The 16,846-nt window shown below is 37.0% G+C and overlaps 1 protein-coding gene across 6 annotated transcripts in view; it reads left to right on the top strand.

Moving 5' to 3' along the window:
* grin2db (glutamate receptor, ionotropic, N-methyl D-aspartate 2D, b) overlaps window positions 1–16,846 on the top strand; it is a 295,775-nt gene that overhangs the window by 195,892 nt on the left and 83,037 nt on the right. For all 6 annotated transcript variants that reach the window (XR_015511125.1, XM_087286723.1, XM_087286724.2 and 3 more), the window contains 2 exons: window positions 2,697–3,025; window positions 12,410–12,524. Coding sequence is in view for 5 of the 6 variants with exons in the window: in XM_087286723.1 (XP_087142849.1) it covers window positions 2,697–3,025; window positions 12,410–12,524 (444 nt within the window). In the remaining variant the exon portion in view is untranslated. The remainder of the gene's footprint in view (window positions 1–2,696; window positions 3,026–12,409; window positions 12,525–16,846) is intronic.

The following is a 16,846-nucleotide window of genomic DNA, read 5'->3' as shown; positions in this document are numbered from 1 at the left end:
GGTCACTAAACTTGTTTCTGAACGGCCGGTGTCCGGCAGATTTTAGCTCCAACCCTAATCAAACACACCTGAACCAGCTAATCAAGCTTACTAGATATACTTGAAACACCTAGGCAGGTGTGTTGAGACAAGTCAGAGCTAAAACCTGCAGGGACGCCAGCCCTCCTGGACTGAGATTGGTGACCCCTGCCTTAGCCCTATGTCTTCAAGATAAAGAGAATTAGGACACCCCTACCTCTTCTCGTGAATGCGCAAATCGAGGGGTAGGGGGAAGGAGAAGGGCTAAGGGGTAGAATTGGGATTGAATATAAGCATTTCAAATAAATGCACTTGGTTATGCTTTACAGTAAGTCTAACTGAATTAGTAAGAAAGCAAATTTTTTTTTTACTTTGCCTCTTTTATGAATACTACATATAGAGCAATGAAGTATTGGTATTGTGAAATATTAGTAAATTAAAACAAGGATGCTAGATGTCTGTAATATTTTGGATAATAGAATCATGGATTTTAAAGATATCATATCGTTAGGGATTTATGGTGGGCTAAAGATGGAAAGAAACTTTTTAAAGGTAAGCCCCTATTTAAAATATTTATAATAAAGCAGTAATTTAGGAAGTATTGCAAATGTTTTTTTGCGTTGCTAATTTTGGCAGCTTGTTTGTACAATGTTTGTGTTAAAGTTTATATTGTGTAATTACTTAATTTTGTATAGTCTACTTGCTGGCCTATTTTAATAAATTAGAAACAAAATATTTATAATAATTAAATGGTGTAAAATTAGATAAAAACGAGATAAAAAATATTAATTAATTAATAAATTAATAATAATAGCAGTAATAACATTAAAAACAACAATATATTGTTATAATATAAATATAATATTTATTTTTTTATTTATTTATTTACTTATTTATTTTTATGAGGTAAAAAAAAAAAAAAAAAAAAGAATAACCCTTAGATTTGCTTTAGTTCCAGGGCCCAATGTCTTCTGAATCAGCCCTGGCAGCTGTAAGGACATCCACTGCATAAAACATATGCTGGAATAGTTGGCACTTCATCCCACTATGGTGACCTCTGAAAAATAAGGATAAAGAATGAATGAATGATTCTCACCATTTATTTAGCCTGATTTTAATGCAATAATCCACATACAGTTGTGTGATCAGTAACTAAAATCAAGCAGAAAATCATTTTAAGTTTATTCATAAATTAGTTCCAGCCCTTAAAGAGCCCATATTATGGGTTTTTGAAAATTCCCCTCCATGTAGTGTGTAACACAGCTCTAAGTGAAGTGAAGTATCCAGCTAAGGCTTAAATCTGTAAGAATACAGTGTTTAAAACGGTTGATTCATCTATAAAAGAGTTGACTCATAGTGCTTCAAACGAGTCGCCTTGATACCGAGTCATTACGTGTTTCGCCATGACGTACGAACGAAACCAAGTTATTCACGTGCATGCGCAAACCCGGGAGATTTCAAGCCTGAGGCCCCGCCCTCTGACGCAGAAACCCAGACACACACACACACACACACACACACACACACACACACACAAACACACACACACAAACATGCCGGTCGATTGAAGTCACACTGCAGATAATTATTATCGAGGGTCTACCCAAAGATGAAACCTCAGCATTATAACCAAGCAGTTGGAAACTACTGGAAACTTCTGGAAACTACATGCTACAAAGAATACTTCATCTGCGTTTGTTAAAGGAAGGATCAGTAAAGAGTAACTTACTAATGGACATGTCAGGATGGGTTTCTTCCTCCATTTCTCAAGTGTAAGTATGTGCAATTAAAGTTGTTGCCTCGTTGACTCTAGCTTGCAAATGTATTTAGTTGTGATTTGTTATTTGTAACCGCGTGTACTGTATCAGATTAACTGGCTATATTCTCTTATCGCGTGCAAAGCCACGTTAAAAACGCGACGTGTGCTGCTTTGTTTAAGGAGCTCCGTGGAGGAGTAGTGTGTGTGTGCGCGTGGGCTGTCGTCCGGAGGTATGTGTGTGTGTTTGTGTGTGTCTGTGTGTGTTCGCGCGCGTTGTCGTCCGGAGGTGTGTGTTTTTTTGTTTGTGTGTGTGTGTGAAAAGAGCAGAGTGAGACAAGCTGTGTGATCTCCTCGACAGTTTTTGGAGTTTTTGCTCAATAAAATAGTCGTCTGAATTTTCAAGTCCATCGTCTGTATTTACATTGACCCACTGGCAGCTAAAATCCACACCTACACTATCGAGCGTGTATGAACTGTGATTAATTTTTATATTGCTGATTAGCTGTTTGGCATTTCACTCTGACTGAAGGCAGTCGACCAATCGCAACAGACTGTCATCGGTCCAATCAGCGCAGATTAGCTTCGCGCTAAGGAGGGGTTTGGGAACAAATGAATCACTGGACGATTCATACAGGAGTCGCTGGGATAATAAGTTAAAAATAAATGCAGATTATAAGACCATGAAAGTGTTTTTTGACCTTGCATGCATATTAGACTGTTGTTGGAGACCCTTACAACCAAGATATGACCCTATTTCATGTATAATATGGGCTCTTTAAACAATGCACAAAACCAACCCTTGTCTTCCATTTCATCATTTCTCATCCTGAGCTCTTCCTCCCTGTGTTTTTGTTTGCGCTCTCCTTTACCTGCTTTCGGGTTTTGATCCTGGTCTCCTCTTTGCTTTGCTGTGCTGTAGGTGCGGTTGTTGTACTGCTCTCAGGAGGAAGCTGAACAGGTGTTCCTCGCCGCTTGGGCAGCTGGTCAGGCCGGCGCGTCCCATATATGGTTCGCAGTGGGTCCGGCTTTGTCCGAACTGGGCCTGACCGGACTGCCCAAACGCCTGTTCGCGGTCAGACCACAGGGCTGGAGGGACGAACCCCGCAGACGTATCGCCCGTGGGGTGTCCATCCTTACACATGGAGCCGTGGCACTGCGCAAGGACTACGGAGCCACTGGAGGGCCACACTTTGTCACCAACTGTCAGACGGATGGCAACAGAACACAGAGGATCCGTGGAAGAATGAGGTAAGAGGCTGTTCTTTCACTCATACAAGATGTGACTTGTGTGTTTTAAATATAGAGATACAATTTGTCTTGCGTCAACTGCATAATATCATTAACAAAAATAAGGACGAAAAGTTTTCATTGATGAACTTTTTCCAAAACTAAGATGAGATGATGTGGATATCATCGGATATTAACAGTGAACACGTCAGCATTCAATATCATTGATGACAAAAGATGAGACTAAAACATAGTAAAAAGATAAGAGCAATTTCATGCAAATGTCAACCTTGCCATGAAAAAAAGAAAGTTTTTACCACAATAGCAAAACCCTTTCTATGTTTTATGTGTAGGCTTGTATTTTACTGTAATGTCAGTGCTTTCAATCGATTATATTTGATTTACCAAAGTCACACAAGTGCTAATTTCACATCTGTCACATCCATAGGAGAGAGATGTCACATCCATAACAAAGCTTTTTCCTCATGAATGCAAAAATGTAAACTAAACTAAAATATTTATTATATTAATTAATATTTATTAGTCATATTTATTCTATAGAGAGTCAACACTTATCCTTTTGATTATAGAAATTTCATGTGGGTTGTGCAGTTTAATTAATAGAATTTCTGCAAAGTATGTTGTACGCTGTAAACACATATTTATTTTACGTGTTTTGGGCATCCATAATGCATGTTTATTTTCCTCATTTAAAATATAAAACATATTTACAGATTTATATTTTTCTGATTCCTTTACTCTGTGGTTAGCTGTTTTGGAATATATAAACAGATGTTTCAATGTAATGTTAACAAATACTGTACTTTCTATGTGAATTAAAAATTTTAGTTTTTACTGTAAATGTCACATCCCTAACGCTGGAATGGCTCAAAAACTAACCAACATTATTTTATTTTATCTACTGGACCATTGCATTGTAGTCTTTCTTTATTATTTGAGCAGTTTTTAGTTATGTCTCTGGCACAGCATACTTATATGTACATTTTTGTGTGGCACTGTGTCATAAATTAGATATTTTGACTGCAAAACAAATCTACCCTTTGGTATAAATAAAGTAACCTAACCTAACATTGTCATATTTCAGTTTGTTTTAAACCATATGCAATTAATATTTTGTCCCTATTTTTGTAAATGAAATTAACACTGATTGATAGTGATGATGTTTGGTTTCAAAAGAAGGCTGTAATATTTCTTTAGGATAATGTTATTTAACCATTAAACAGTAGCAGTTAAAAGGTTGGTGCTAGGAAAGTTTTATTTGTTTAAATAAATTAATATTTAATCATTAAAGGTGCATTTAGTTTTATTTACTTCAAATAAATAATATTTCTGGTCATCAAAAAAAAAAAAAAAGATGGAAATAATATGTTTTGGTTTTATCAAAAATATTAAGATAGGTTTTTAACACTGATTTAACCATGATTTGAACACTGGACGAGATGCTGAAGATGTCGGTTTGTTGTTCAGGAATAAATTACATTTCAAGAGTTCACACTTAGCTGATGATTGATTATAAAGCTTCTTTGGCATGCTGATCCGGGAGAGAGCCCTGAGATTCCTCAAGCCCGGGGCTCCCTCCCGTTGCAAGGTGGGAGGGGAGTTTGAGCTCAGGTAGATGTCGAGAACTCTGTAGAAACTAATGAACAGTAAGTGATTGCTTTTGGGAGATAACTACATACTAGAAGCATGTCTATGGTGCTAATTTGGATTAGTCAATTAACTTAAATTGCATGTTTTTGGACTGTAGAAGGAACCCAGGGAAAACCCACGTGAGCATGGGGAGAAAGTGCAAACTCTGCACAGAAACGTCTGCTGGTTTGGTAAAGCCTGGAACCAGAGATGTTTTTGATGTGAGGCAACAGTGCTATGCACTGGGCCGTCGTGTCAACGATCTAGGAAGGAGGAGGAGTAGGGGTGGAAGGGGGGATTCTTCAAAACGAAGATAGCAGTGGAATGTAACCCAGGGTATTTGTAGTAGTTTAGAAGTCATTTGATTGGTGCATTGTGAATTGGATAATGCAGATCCAGCCGCTAACAGTCATAAGCACGTGATCCTCTCAAAATTAGTTCATTAATAAACTTCACTTAAATTTTTTTTTTTTTTATGTGAAGTAGATTTTATAATTACAATATTATTTTACAGTTGTCCTGTTTTTACTGTACTTGTGATACAATAAATGCAGGAGTTTTGAGCTTAAGAGACATAAAAGTGTTAAAAATATTTTTTATATTTTTTTAGCATTAATAATTTTTTTTTTTTTACCTCAACTACGGTGGTAAAAATTAAGAATGTCAATAAAATGTAATTAAATCTTAGCATGGATGTTAAATTAGTAGTGACACATTAAATGAGTAATTTAAATAACAAATTCCGTTTGTTCCACTGAAAAAAGATGATCTGAAAAATCTTCATGACACCAATCTAATGGCCTTACGACAACCATGTTTATGACTGATGCATGATAACTTATTTTGTATTGATCATGTCATGTTGTCATGACAAAGACTGGTCATCTTTGGATTTAAAATAGCAACTTATGATACTTAATGACAGTTGTGACAGTCATCTCCTGTGTCATGTCATGATTATAAGGTCTTATGAACACTTCTTCAAGTAAAATACCAGAAAATCTTACTGAGCACAATATTGTATTATATGTAATTAAAAAAAAAAAAGACAAAGTTGCATAAGATCTCCAATCTCCTGTGTTATATCATGATTATAAAGTCTTATGAGCACTCCTTCAAGTAAAATACCAAAAAAATCTGTCAGTTTTGGCGTGTGTGAGGTGTGCCAATTTTCGTACGTGTGCGTAATTCGTAACTTGGTGGTCAGTCCGTTCTAAAGTGCATAGGTGATGTTGTCAAGTCATTTTGCCACGTCCACTTCCAAAACCCATAACAAACGTAAATTTTCACCACTTTTGGGGCGTGTGCAAAGTTTTGTGAGTTTTCGGGCATGTTTAGCCCCTCAAAACCGCGATTCATTCCGCAGAAGAAGAAGAAGAAGAAGAAACAGAGCAATTCCAATAGGGCCTACACTGTGGCAGTGGCGCAGTGGGTAGCACGTTCGCCTCACAGCAAGAAGGTCGCTGGTTCGAACCTCGGCTCAGTTGGCGTTTCTGTGTGGAGTTTGCATGTTCTCCCTGCCTTTGCGTGGGTTTCCTCCGGGTGCTCCGGTTTCCCCCACAGTCCAAAGACATGTGGTGAATTGGGTTGGCTAAATTGTCTATAGTGTATGAGAGTTTGTGTGAATGTGTGTGTGGATATTTCCCAGAGATGGGTTGCGGCTGGAAGGGCATCTGCTGCGTAAAAGCTTGCTGAATAAGTTGGCGGTTCATTCCGCTGTGGTGACCCCGGATTAATAAAGGGACTAAGCCGACAAGAAAATGAATGAATGAATGTTAAACAGAGCATCTACTGCGTAAGAATGAGAGATAATGGAACTACTTTCACTTTCGCTCTTGGATAGGGAAGCCTTTACGCACAGACATCAATTAGTCTATAAATAATTAATTTAGTTTGTTAAGCTCAAATATTCATTTCAAAACTATTTCTAAATTCAGTTCTAATACATGAACGAATAAATGAGCAATAATAACAAAGTGTGCTCAAAAACCTGAGTTATGTCCTAAAACACATGCTGTGCCCCATATGGTCTAAAACCTGACAGGTGGACAAATCTAAGCTTGTTTTTAATAAAACAAATATAAATATGGATATAATAAATAATACTGCTAATAATAATAACATTATACAAAAGCAAATTATTATAAATGAACTGAAAAAGCCTCCCGAGATGAAGAAGACATAAAAGCAGTGATTTTTCAAATTTATGTAGGCTAGAAAATAATATGTTTTGTAATATTTTAATATTTTATATTTAAATCCTATATCTATTCTTATTATATCCTATATAGGTCCTTAATATTTACATATTTTCTTATGTAAAGATATTTGCCTATTGCTCTCTTGTGCGTATTAAGCAGTGTGTAAGCGAGGCGCAACTCTGCGCTGGAGTTTAGACCGGGTTAGTTTTGATCTAATGAAAAATCTATTTTAGTTTCTCAAAATAGCGACGCGCCAGCAGTGCGCATCAGAACGCCTTCCCTTTTAGACCAGAATGCCTATGGGCGCACATATGAGTGCTAATGCATTTGCTATTTAAACAGCGTAGCGCAACGCCTCAAAACGACTCTTGCGCCAAGCCGAAACTAGCAAAAGACTAAAGCGCCGCGCCTTTAGCCACATTGCGTCGGGTGTATGATAGGGCCCATTGTATGTAATTTTATTTGTCAATAAAAATGACTAATCTGAACTAATAAATAACAAATAAAAGTACATTTCAATTTCATGTCATCACCCATGCTTATATCTGCCATATAATTTAGTAACCACCCTCAAACTAGTTTATACCAGGCACAATCAGCACCTTGAGTACTTAAATTAAGCCATTATCATTCATTTCCACAAAAACACGCCTCCTTTCTGTATAAATTAGGCTCGCTGCACAGTTTATTGGGCTTCATTCTCCCAAAACCCTGAGCTGTTTCCCTGTGCAATTATATCACCGCTCAATGAAAGCAGGTGACAAATGAATCTTTATATAAAAGGGATGTTTGTGTGCACTTTTTAGCGATCATGACGGCAATAAATCAGCAGATGATTATCAAATGATGGAGAAGAGCGGTAAAGCTGGGCGTTTGTCCAAATGCACGTGGTAAAGTGCACTTTCTGCATTTTTAAGAGATTATGTAGGTGCCTGGATCTCAGTGATGGAGCTACATTGCAAATTATGCCATGCGTATTGCGGCTCGACACAGGTTTTGTGAATGTGCACACGATGCATTTCATTCAGTGAATCAGTTGCTAAATCAGCAAAGTCAAATTAATGTCTTGTTTATAGAGTTTTGATAACCGTGTGATCTTGAGTTTCTTTAAAAAGGCCTCTATTTATGTTCACCCTGAGAACTGTGTTTAATGCTCATCTCTTCTGGCATTAACCTTCAACTTTTCTGCTTTGTTGCATTCATAATAAGTCAGGTAATCCTTAATGACACTCTTTAAAGAGAGTGAAAGTGCTGCACCTTTGAGGCACGAACGTCCTTCACTGTCTTTCCATAGGGACTGTTGGGGGGGAGGTGTTCAACATGCCCCAGTGTTTAAGAAGACAACGTGGGTGGGAGGGATAAACAATAGCGTATTTGATGCTGCATCTGCCCTGAGAGAACGCAGCACAATAAAGCTAGAATAGTCCCATTATAATGAACTAGCATGTGCCAGTTCTGTTTAATATAAAGGTTATCTAACGTAAGACTGAGTCATTTTAAAGGGATAGCTCATGCAAAGATGATAAGTGTTAATTTACTCAGCCTCAGGTCAATATGTAGGTGACTTTTGTCGGAGGAAGGAAAATTTTAGTTGAAGCCGTCCTTGGTGAGTCGTAAAATGTCAGTGGCTTTAGAAAAGCATGTACAGGCAGTAAGAAATTAATAACCGTGGCTCCAGATGATATTTTGACTATGTTTACATGCGTCAATGTGAATGAACTGAATTTGATTACAGGTCTGTTTATATGGAACCAGTGGTTCAAACTTGGGGCAATGACCGACCGAAAAAAATCGAATAAATTTTATTAAACTATTAGAATCACCCAACTGTATTTTAATAACGATGATAAAAAAAAAATAGTAGTTTTTATTAGTAAAACACAACAACATGCAAATGAAAAACCATCAGCCTTTAAATTACTTTATAGGTTTTACGTTAGATTAACAACACAGCAATAGCCTCAGTTGCAGCAGATTGAATTTATAGCACCAGGTTAAACTTTATGACACCTTTATGAAAATCAGATACATTAAAAATAAAGACAGGCCAAGACTGAACATTTAGGATGATCTCTAATTGGCGGTCTTCAAAATTAAGCCAAGAATAGACTTTAGTGAAAACATTGTGTCCACCAGTCTCTTTAGTTGAGGTTAACATTAAATTAATCAAATGAATAAATGACTATAAAAATTATATGGTTGTTAGACAGTTTTTTTTTTTTTTGCATTGTTAATATGCTTGTGTTAAAATAGGCCTATTGTTGTGTGCGCAATGTTTGTATATTTATAACCAACACTTAGGAATGTGAGGGTCGAGAGTCACTGCAATTGTTATTTTAGAGGTCGCGGGCTGAAAAGTTTGGGAATCACTTTTTTAAACATTTTGAGCTGATTCGGATATCTGTTTGAATGTGTTTTATACACATTCTGACTTTTAATTATTAAGACTCATTAAGACTTTTAATCTGTGCACCCATTTTTAGTCCATCATTCAATCTGTTTATTTACTTATTTGCATGTAAATATGTATTTATTTACATTTTATATTAATTTCAGGAATATTATAGAATCATATGCAAATGTCTAATTTGTATAAAAAAGTTTGGTGTTTTTGGGCGCAATCTCAATAGGGATGGTTGAGGATGTTTTCATACATTGGGTGTTCATTTTTTGTCTTTGTTTTGAAACCTGGTGCGTTAGTTTGTGTTGCTGAGACATACAGTACATGAAAATATCAATCAAGCTCAGATCTGCACCAAAACAAATGCTCCAAGATCGCCTGAAAGAGTTTGACTCTACAGCAGTTTGTTTAGGGTGAGAAAGTTATCCAACCAAAAACGAACCAAGCCGCGTCATAATTCATAAAGAGAAATTTGTTGCATAAAAACCAGCAGTGCCTGATTCTGTGAGGAAGCACATTAGTTATTACTGCTAAAAACCAGCGAGCACCTCTTCATCTTCAAATGAGGTGTAATGGCTCTTGTCTGTCCATTACACAGCTTACAAAGCCTTGATTCATGTTGCAAGTGTATTTTTTATTCTATACATAATTTTAAATATATTTAATTATATATAATTTTCTAGTTATAGCAGAAATGACAGCTACATGCTTATGTGCATGTGTCAGTGCCATAATAAGTCTGCAGAGAAGCAATGGTAATATATGTCTCTGTCCATTGAGAGGGCAGTTGTATTCACATTCCACTAGCAAAAAATATATTGTGTTGCAGTTTGCAATTCTGCCTTATAAGGTGAATCGAAACAAGGAGCCACAGCATTGTTACACTTTCTCTGTTTCAGAACAAAGCAAATTACCTATAGTTCATTAGAAAGATTGAAAGATCATGCTCCAGACGGTCAAGAACAAGCAAATTTTTGAGTGAATTATCCCTGTAACTTGAACATGTGTTATTTGCATTCATATTAATCAATATCAGATCAGCAGTATAAAAACCAATATGTTACTAAATGAAATGTTAATTGAAATGTCAATGGGCATTGAATAAATCTAGAATAGTATATACAGTAAAGTCAGAAATATTAGCCCCCTGAATTATTAGCTCGGCTGTTTATTTTTACCACAAATTCTGTTTAACAGAGAGATTTTTTTCAACATATTTCTAAACATAATAATTTTAATAACTCATTTCTAATCATTAATTATATCTTTGCCGAGATGACAGTAAATAATATTTGACTAGATATGTTTCAAGACACTTCTATACAGCTAAAAGTGACATTTAAAGGCTTTACTAGGTTAATCAGGTTAACTAGACAGGTTAGGGTAATCAGGAAAGTTATTGTACAATGATGGTTTATTCTGTGGATCGAAAAAATATATAGCTTAAAGGAGCTAATAATATTGACTTTTAAATGGCTGTTAAAAAATAAAAAACTGATTTTGTTCCAGCTGAAATAAAACAAATAATACTTCATTACTTTCATAGGGTGCACTCACACTAGGCTATCCGAACGTTTTCTTATTCATTTGACAAGTGTGAGTGCTCCAAATCAGGCCCAGGTGTGGTTCAGAAGAGATGTGTCCGAGCATGGTATGGTTGGGCTTTGGTGGGTCCACTTATTGTGCGAGTGCAAAAACCCGACATCACTTTTAAGAGACTATTTCATATAGATTTATTAAACATTCTTACTGTTCAATGAATGCAAAACTAAAGCAATCTCCACTGTGCTAAGTGAGAGCGCTTCTCTTCCCGGTAAACTGAACAGTCACATTATCAATGATGTTAGCATGCTTTGGCTTGGAAGGTAAAATGCATTTCCCGTCTGGAAAGAAGGGACGCTTTAGTAGGGTTCAAGGCAACTGTACCTAATGCGAGTACACCCATAGAAAAGTGCAATACAGAGATTTAAATCGAAGCCAGTTTATTCAGTTATTCACTATATAAGCGATATTATGTAAACTTGCTGTTAACTAGGTAACAGAATTGTACTGTAGCACAGTTTTACAGTTTAAAGCACCACTGTTTTATGTAACTGAAGTATGGTGGATAATTGTGTCATGATGTGAGGTGTTTTTGTTTTAAACATGTTTTGATGAAATCATCTTTTTGATGTAGTTCATATTTTACAACTGATGTTAATTAATTTTGGTTAAATTCCACCTGCTTTTAGTAAATGAAAGAAAGTGTCACATTTAATGAAATATTTAACCACTTTAAATCCTAACATTATTTAATATAAAGAGATTCATTTCAATCATTTGACATTATGTGCTGTATTCCTCAATTTTCCTATTTTTAAGACTTCATTATTTTTGTCGGCAAAGTTAAATCAATAATAAACCTTAAAAAAAAAAACTCTGGCCACCAGTGATGAAACTTTAGCTAAAGCTATAATTTCTTAACAACAGCCAGAGTAAAATAAAAGGTGTTAATCACCCTTCATAGAAAGTTTTACACATACTGTAGTAGAGAGAAATGACATGAGCAGAAAGTCTCAGCGTAACACCCAACATTGTGACTCACACTCATTACACATCACAAGAGGACTGATGGAGAAAAGAGATTCACCTGTTTAGGGCTGCTGTTGCAACTACGAATGGCTAAATAGGCTCATACATAATGCGTCTGCGTGTATTTATCTCCACAATCTTTTGTAAAGAATTTTGGAGGAATGTTCACAAAAGCCTCATAAGAACAGAACAGAGGAAACTTTGCCTTCTCAAACTTGTTCACCCAGTCAGATATTTTTTTAAGTGCACAGCTCTTCATTTTGCCAAAAGCATATTGGATTTAAGATAAAAAGATTCATTTGAAGCAGTCACAAAGAATGTCACATTTAGGCGGGTATTTTACTGGTTTAGATTAAGCGCTCGGAATAGAGTGACTGCCTCGCTTTGATTCCATCGCTGAAGGAAATAAAATGGTTACCTTCACCACAGTCTTGCAGCAATCTGACCTAATTAGGATGTTTGTGAAGTGTTGGGTGCGAGATTTCCTCTTTGACGTGTCCTCAGAGCCTTTTATACTAATTCTTTCTGGGTCTCTTCCATCTCAACTGACTGATTGTGCTCTGTTCTCTCTGCTCTCTGCAGGTATTTCAGTAACATCACTCTCGGTGGGCGGGACTATTCCTTCAGTAACGAGGGCTACCTGGCCAATCCCTTTCTGGATGTCATCTCCTACACGCCTGGGAGTGGCTGGGAAGACGTAAGAACTAATCAGAATTCTATTTCTGTGCGTTCTTGTGTAACCGCTGTTATGGATTGGTAATGTCCAGGATGAGACGCAGCATTGCAGTAGCCATGCTGAGCACTGCAGTAGCAATGCGCTAGAATGGATTTTGAAGGAAGACCACATATCATTCAAGATTTTTGTTTATGATTTCTTTTTTGTGCACTGTTAATTACAGTGCGCATAGGAAGGATTTAAAGGTGGCGACAGCGCACTGCTCTAATAAAGTGTGCGATTTACTTCATCATGACTATCGTGATGATCTACTGAGAGCTGAAAACCTAATGTTCCAGTTTGTAGCAGTAAGGCATCTAGATTGAAAAGGGTTTTAAAATGATATACAACTTGACACTGCACTAATTTCGAAAAACCATTTCCCATGACAGTCCACGGCAGGAAAAAAAGACCCCGTTACAATTAACTCTGAACAATGCATCACATTGTGCAGAGAAAAGAGAATGTTGTGGTGTTGACGGTGCACTTTCTGTTGTACCTCACGACAGAACTGTTAAAGCCTCAATGATGTAAACATATAATTAGGATTTCAAGAGGACATGCATAATGTACAATTAGCAGGTTTACTGTTATCTATGCATATCCACGATGCTTAAAGTATGTTATTAAGATTAGCAGCGCTTTGGTGCATTATTAGCCATTATTATGCAAATGATAATACATAGAAAATAACGACTGTGGATTTAGATTTTTTCGTTTGTCTCTTCCCTGTTCTCTGCTAGATGTGTTTGTGTTAAGTATGTCTGAGCGGAGAAGGAATAAATAAATAAATGAATAAAAACTCTCTTAAATTTATTGGCTTCCCGTATATCAGGTGCCACGTGGGACATTGTGGGTCTACATTTCTCTCCGCCGAGCGCTGCTGTCATGAGACAAAATAACTGATACCAAACCCAGCTGAGTAAATATAGCCGGGGAGAATGTCATATACATGAAGGTGCCACTCAAACCGGCGCCTTAAAACAGAATTATTAATATTTAGATGCCACAAAGACAAGCGTGGAGACTGAAAATCGTAATCCCTGGCAGCTCTTGTGTTCTCCATCTCTACAATCTGTTAACAGAGAAAATGACAGCGGATTATGTACTTGGGAGAAGTTCTAATTCCTTTGGGCGATATTCAGTGACATTGAGCCATAAGAGCAAAAAGTTTCAATGTTAAGTGGAAGCTCTTTTTCTGCTGGTTCCAATTGCCGCTTTATCAGGTACTAATTGCTACCAGATTATTTGACCCTGTCGTTTGCATAGACTAGATTCACTTACTGTATTCTAGTCTGAATGCTACTGTATATCTTTACACTAACAGATACTGTACCTCTGACTTAATTCTTGCTGAATGTATCGAATGAATTGACATCTGTTGAAAGTTTAGGCTATTTGAGTATAACTCAGGGGTACCCAAAATCGATCCTGGGGGGCAGGTGTCATGCAAAGTTTTGCTCTACCAGAAAGACCAGGGAGATAAATATTATATTGATTTACATTTATTTGATGAGTATTGTTTGACAAAAATATCATTGAACAGAGCATATGATTTATTTGGCCGTAGCTTGAATTGGAAGCTCTTAGATCCAGCTATGACTGCTGAGGATGAAGGCAGGGGTGGAGCCGACCTCCCTGGACAGGGCCAACCTGGTGGTGATAGGGAAGATGGTGGGTGAACGTCTGCATCAGTACCTGCAACCAAATGAATGAACAGCTTATATACAGTATATCATGTGTCTCTTGCATATTATTGGTTAGAACTGTTTGTGCTGGTTGATGAGACAATAGGTCTTTCTGCTAGGACTAGCGCTAAAAGCTATATTTCCAACCCCAATTTGACACTTCTGGGCCAGCTAATCAAGCCCTTTCTAGGCTTTCTAGAAACATTTTTTTAACATGTTTTGCATTTAGCAAGTTTGAGCTAAAATCTGCAGGACTTCAGACACTCCTGGTATAGCTAATTCAATGGTCATGTTCAATGTACAAGTCTGAGATGATTTAAAAAATTGTGATCACATGGTTCATTGTCCTGTTGGATGTAGACATGGCAAGATGGGTAACCTGTGGTTATAAAGGAATGGACATGGTCAAACACACTATAAAGATATACATAACACCTAAATATAAAGATTGGTATTTAAGGGCCCAAATAGTGTATAATAATAAAACAAAACAATAATTATAAAAATACAGCAAACTAAAATGACTGATGAGAGGCAGATTGAAAAGTTCTGATTGGGTAGAATGAAAGTGTGCTCACTCAATTGGCTAGTAACACTGTCACACACAAACGGCAGTCACGCATTTGCTCTGGTTTGGGGAAATAATTCATTTATACTCCATATCGCAGCCTCTTGTGATAAGCTAATCACAATGCTTCAAATGTGATTGCGATTCGATTTTGATTAATCGCACATCACTGTTGTGTACACAAATTCGGACAGATGAATCAAGACTCATCCTATATTGTCCGGTTTTAGTGATCCTTTGAGTATTGTAGCCTCAGTTTGAGTGTGTTCTTCTGATGTTGTAGCTCACCTGCTTCTAGGTTCAATGTGTTTTATGTTCAGAGATTCTCTTCTGCAGACCTCAGGTTTAAACAGTTATTTGAGTTTCTGTTGTCTTACTATTTAGTTGAAACAGCCTGGCCATTTTTTTACTCATCTCATGCATCATTAAGACTTTTTAGGAGGGATCTCACTCACTCTCACCACTCGGGTAGGTCCTTCAAAGAGTCTCTGAAGCGTGAAATGTCCTGGTTGAAACACCTAGATACTGGTGTGTCTTAGGGCTCAGGTTGTTGACCTCTTTTTTTTCTCTAGCTACATAGCATCACTATGATATGTCATTCAGAAACATGGCTTTTCCTATTACTGATTTGCTGGTAATGTTCAGTTCTTCCTCTCATTCCAGCCCGATTTTCTGACAATAGCTGCTGGCATCTCCGCATGTGTGACAGAAATTTCTTGTTTGATCTTGTTTGTGGTTTCAGCCAACACTTTATTACAACTTTTCAGCTAGGTGCATCAACCATAACTCTTTCCGAAACAGCCTTAGATATTTTGGCTGACTATCAGTTGAACTTTACACTAGTAAAAACTAATTCGGCAGATTTATTGTACGCAACATTGGATGGATCAGGTGTTTTCTATCAGAACATTCAATGCAACTTGTTGTTTAAGTCTTGTTGTTGTCAAGCTCAAGTCTAAGTTCTGTCCAGGCTGCACTATTGTAGTGGTCTCTTGGCAGGCCTCCTACTGTCAAGCTTCTGGAGCTGATCCAAAATGTGGCAGCGAAAGTGGTCTTTAACAAGCCAAAAAGACCACATGTTGCACCTCAGTTCATCAATTTGCAGTGGTTGCCAGTAGCCGTTTACATCAACTTCTAGACACTGATGTTTGCAAGCAGTCAATGCACTGCTTCACCACTTCAGCTTCAGACTTATGTGCCCTCCAAAAGCTTGCTTTCTGCAAGGGAATGGTACATTGCGGTGCCGTCCCAAATATGCACAAAATTACTTACAAAGCCTTTTAGACAATTCTCTGTAAAACCTATAGTTGGTTGTGCATGAAAATCCCAGTAAATCAGCAATTTCGCTTTTTTTCCCCCTGATGCTTGGTTTATATTTTTCCAGATCATCTTTACCACATACTGTATATATGTCTAATTGTGATTGGCTGATTAGATGTTTTTTTCTTCTTCTAATGGACATTTAAACAGGTTTACCTTACAAAGTAGCAGTGCGTGTACAGCATATACTATCATCCAGCATGACATAGGTTAACATCAATGTTTTCACAAGTATTTTCATGCCTAGAACCAATGATTGCACTTTGATCCAATGACAAGCAACAGACTCACGTTAACAGGCTCCGATATGAGAGTGAGAGGATTCATGGGGATTGTGTTGCCCAAGGCATCTTGAAAGGTCGAGTGTTGATTGTTTGTTCCATCAGTGTTCTTGTATAGGCTTTGTTTAGGTGCCAGCCAATTCTTTGGTTAGATGCCGAGCTCCTCCTCGCTGCCTGTTCTACATTAAGTCCATTCTGAATCAGGCCAGTCTTTATTTATCCTCAAATCATAAAATTCTCCTGTATTAAATAAATACTTCAGCCAATAATTTAATTTTGTGTTCATTTACTCTCATGACATTTCAAATCCAAATAATTTTCTTACTTTCATCGACCATACAAAGAGAATGCTGAGCAGTACATTAATGGTACTCGCTTTCAAAGTGAATGATGACCAGTGTTGTGCTAGTTACTGAAAAACAGTTAGTAGTTACTTCATTCAAAAAG

Source organism: Danio rerio, chromosome 16 (genome assembly GCF_052040795.2).
Source record: "Danio rerio strain M-AB ecotype USA chromosome 16, GRCz13ab, whole genome shotgun sequence".
Lineage (NCBI taxonomy): Eukaryota > Metazoa > Chordata > Actinopteri > Cypriniformes > Danionidae > Danio > Danio rerio.
Note: the sequence above shows the minus strand (reverse complement) of the source record. Positions and strands in the feature narration are given on the sequence as shown.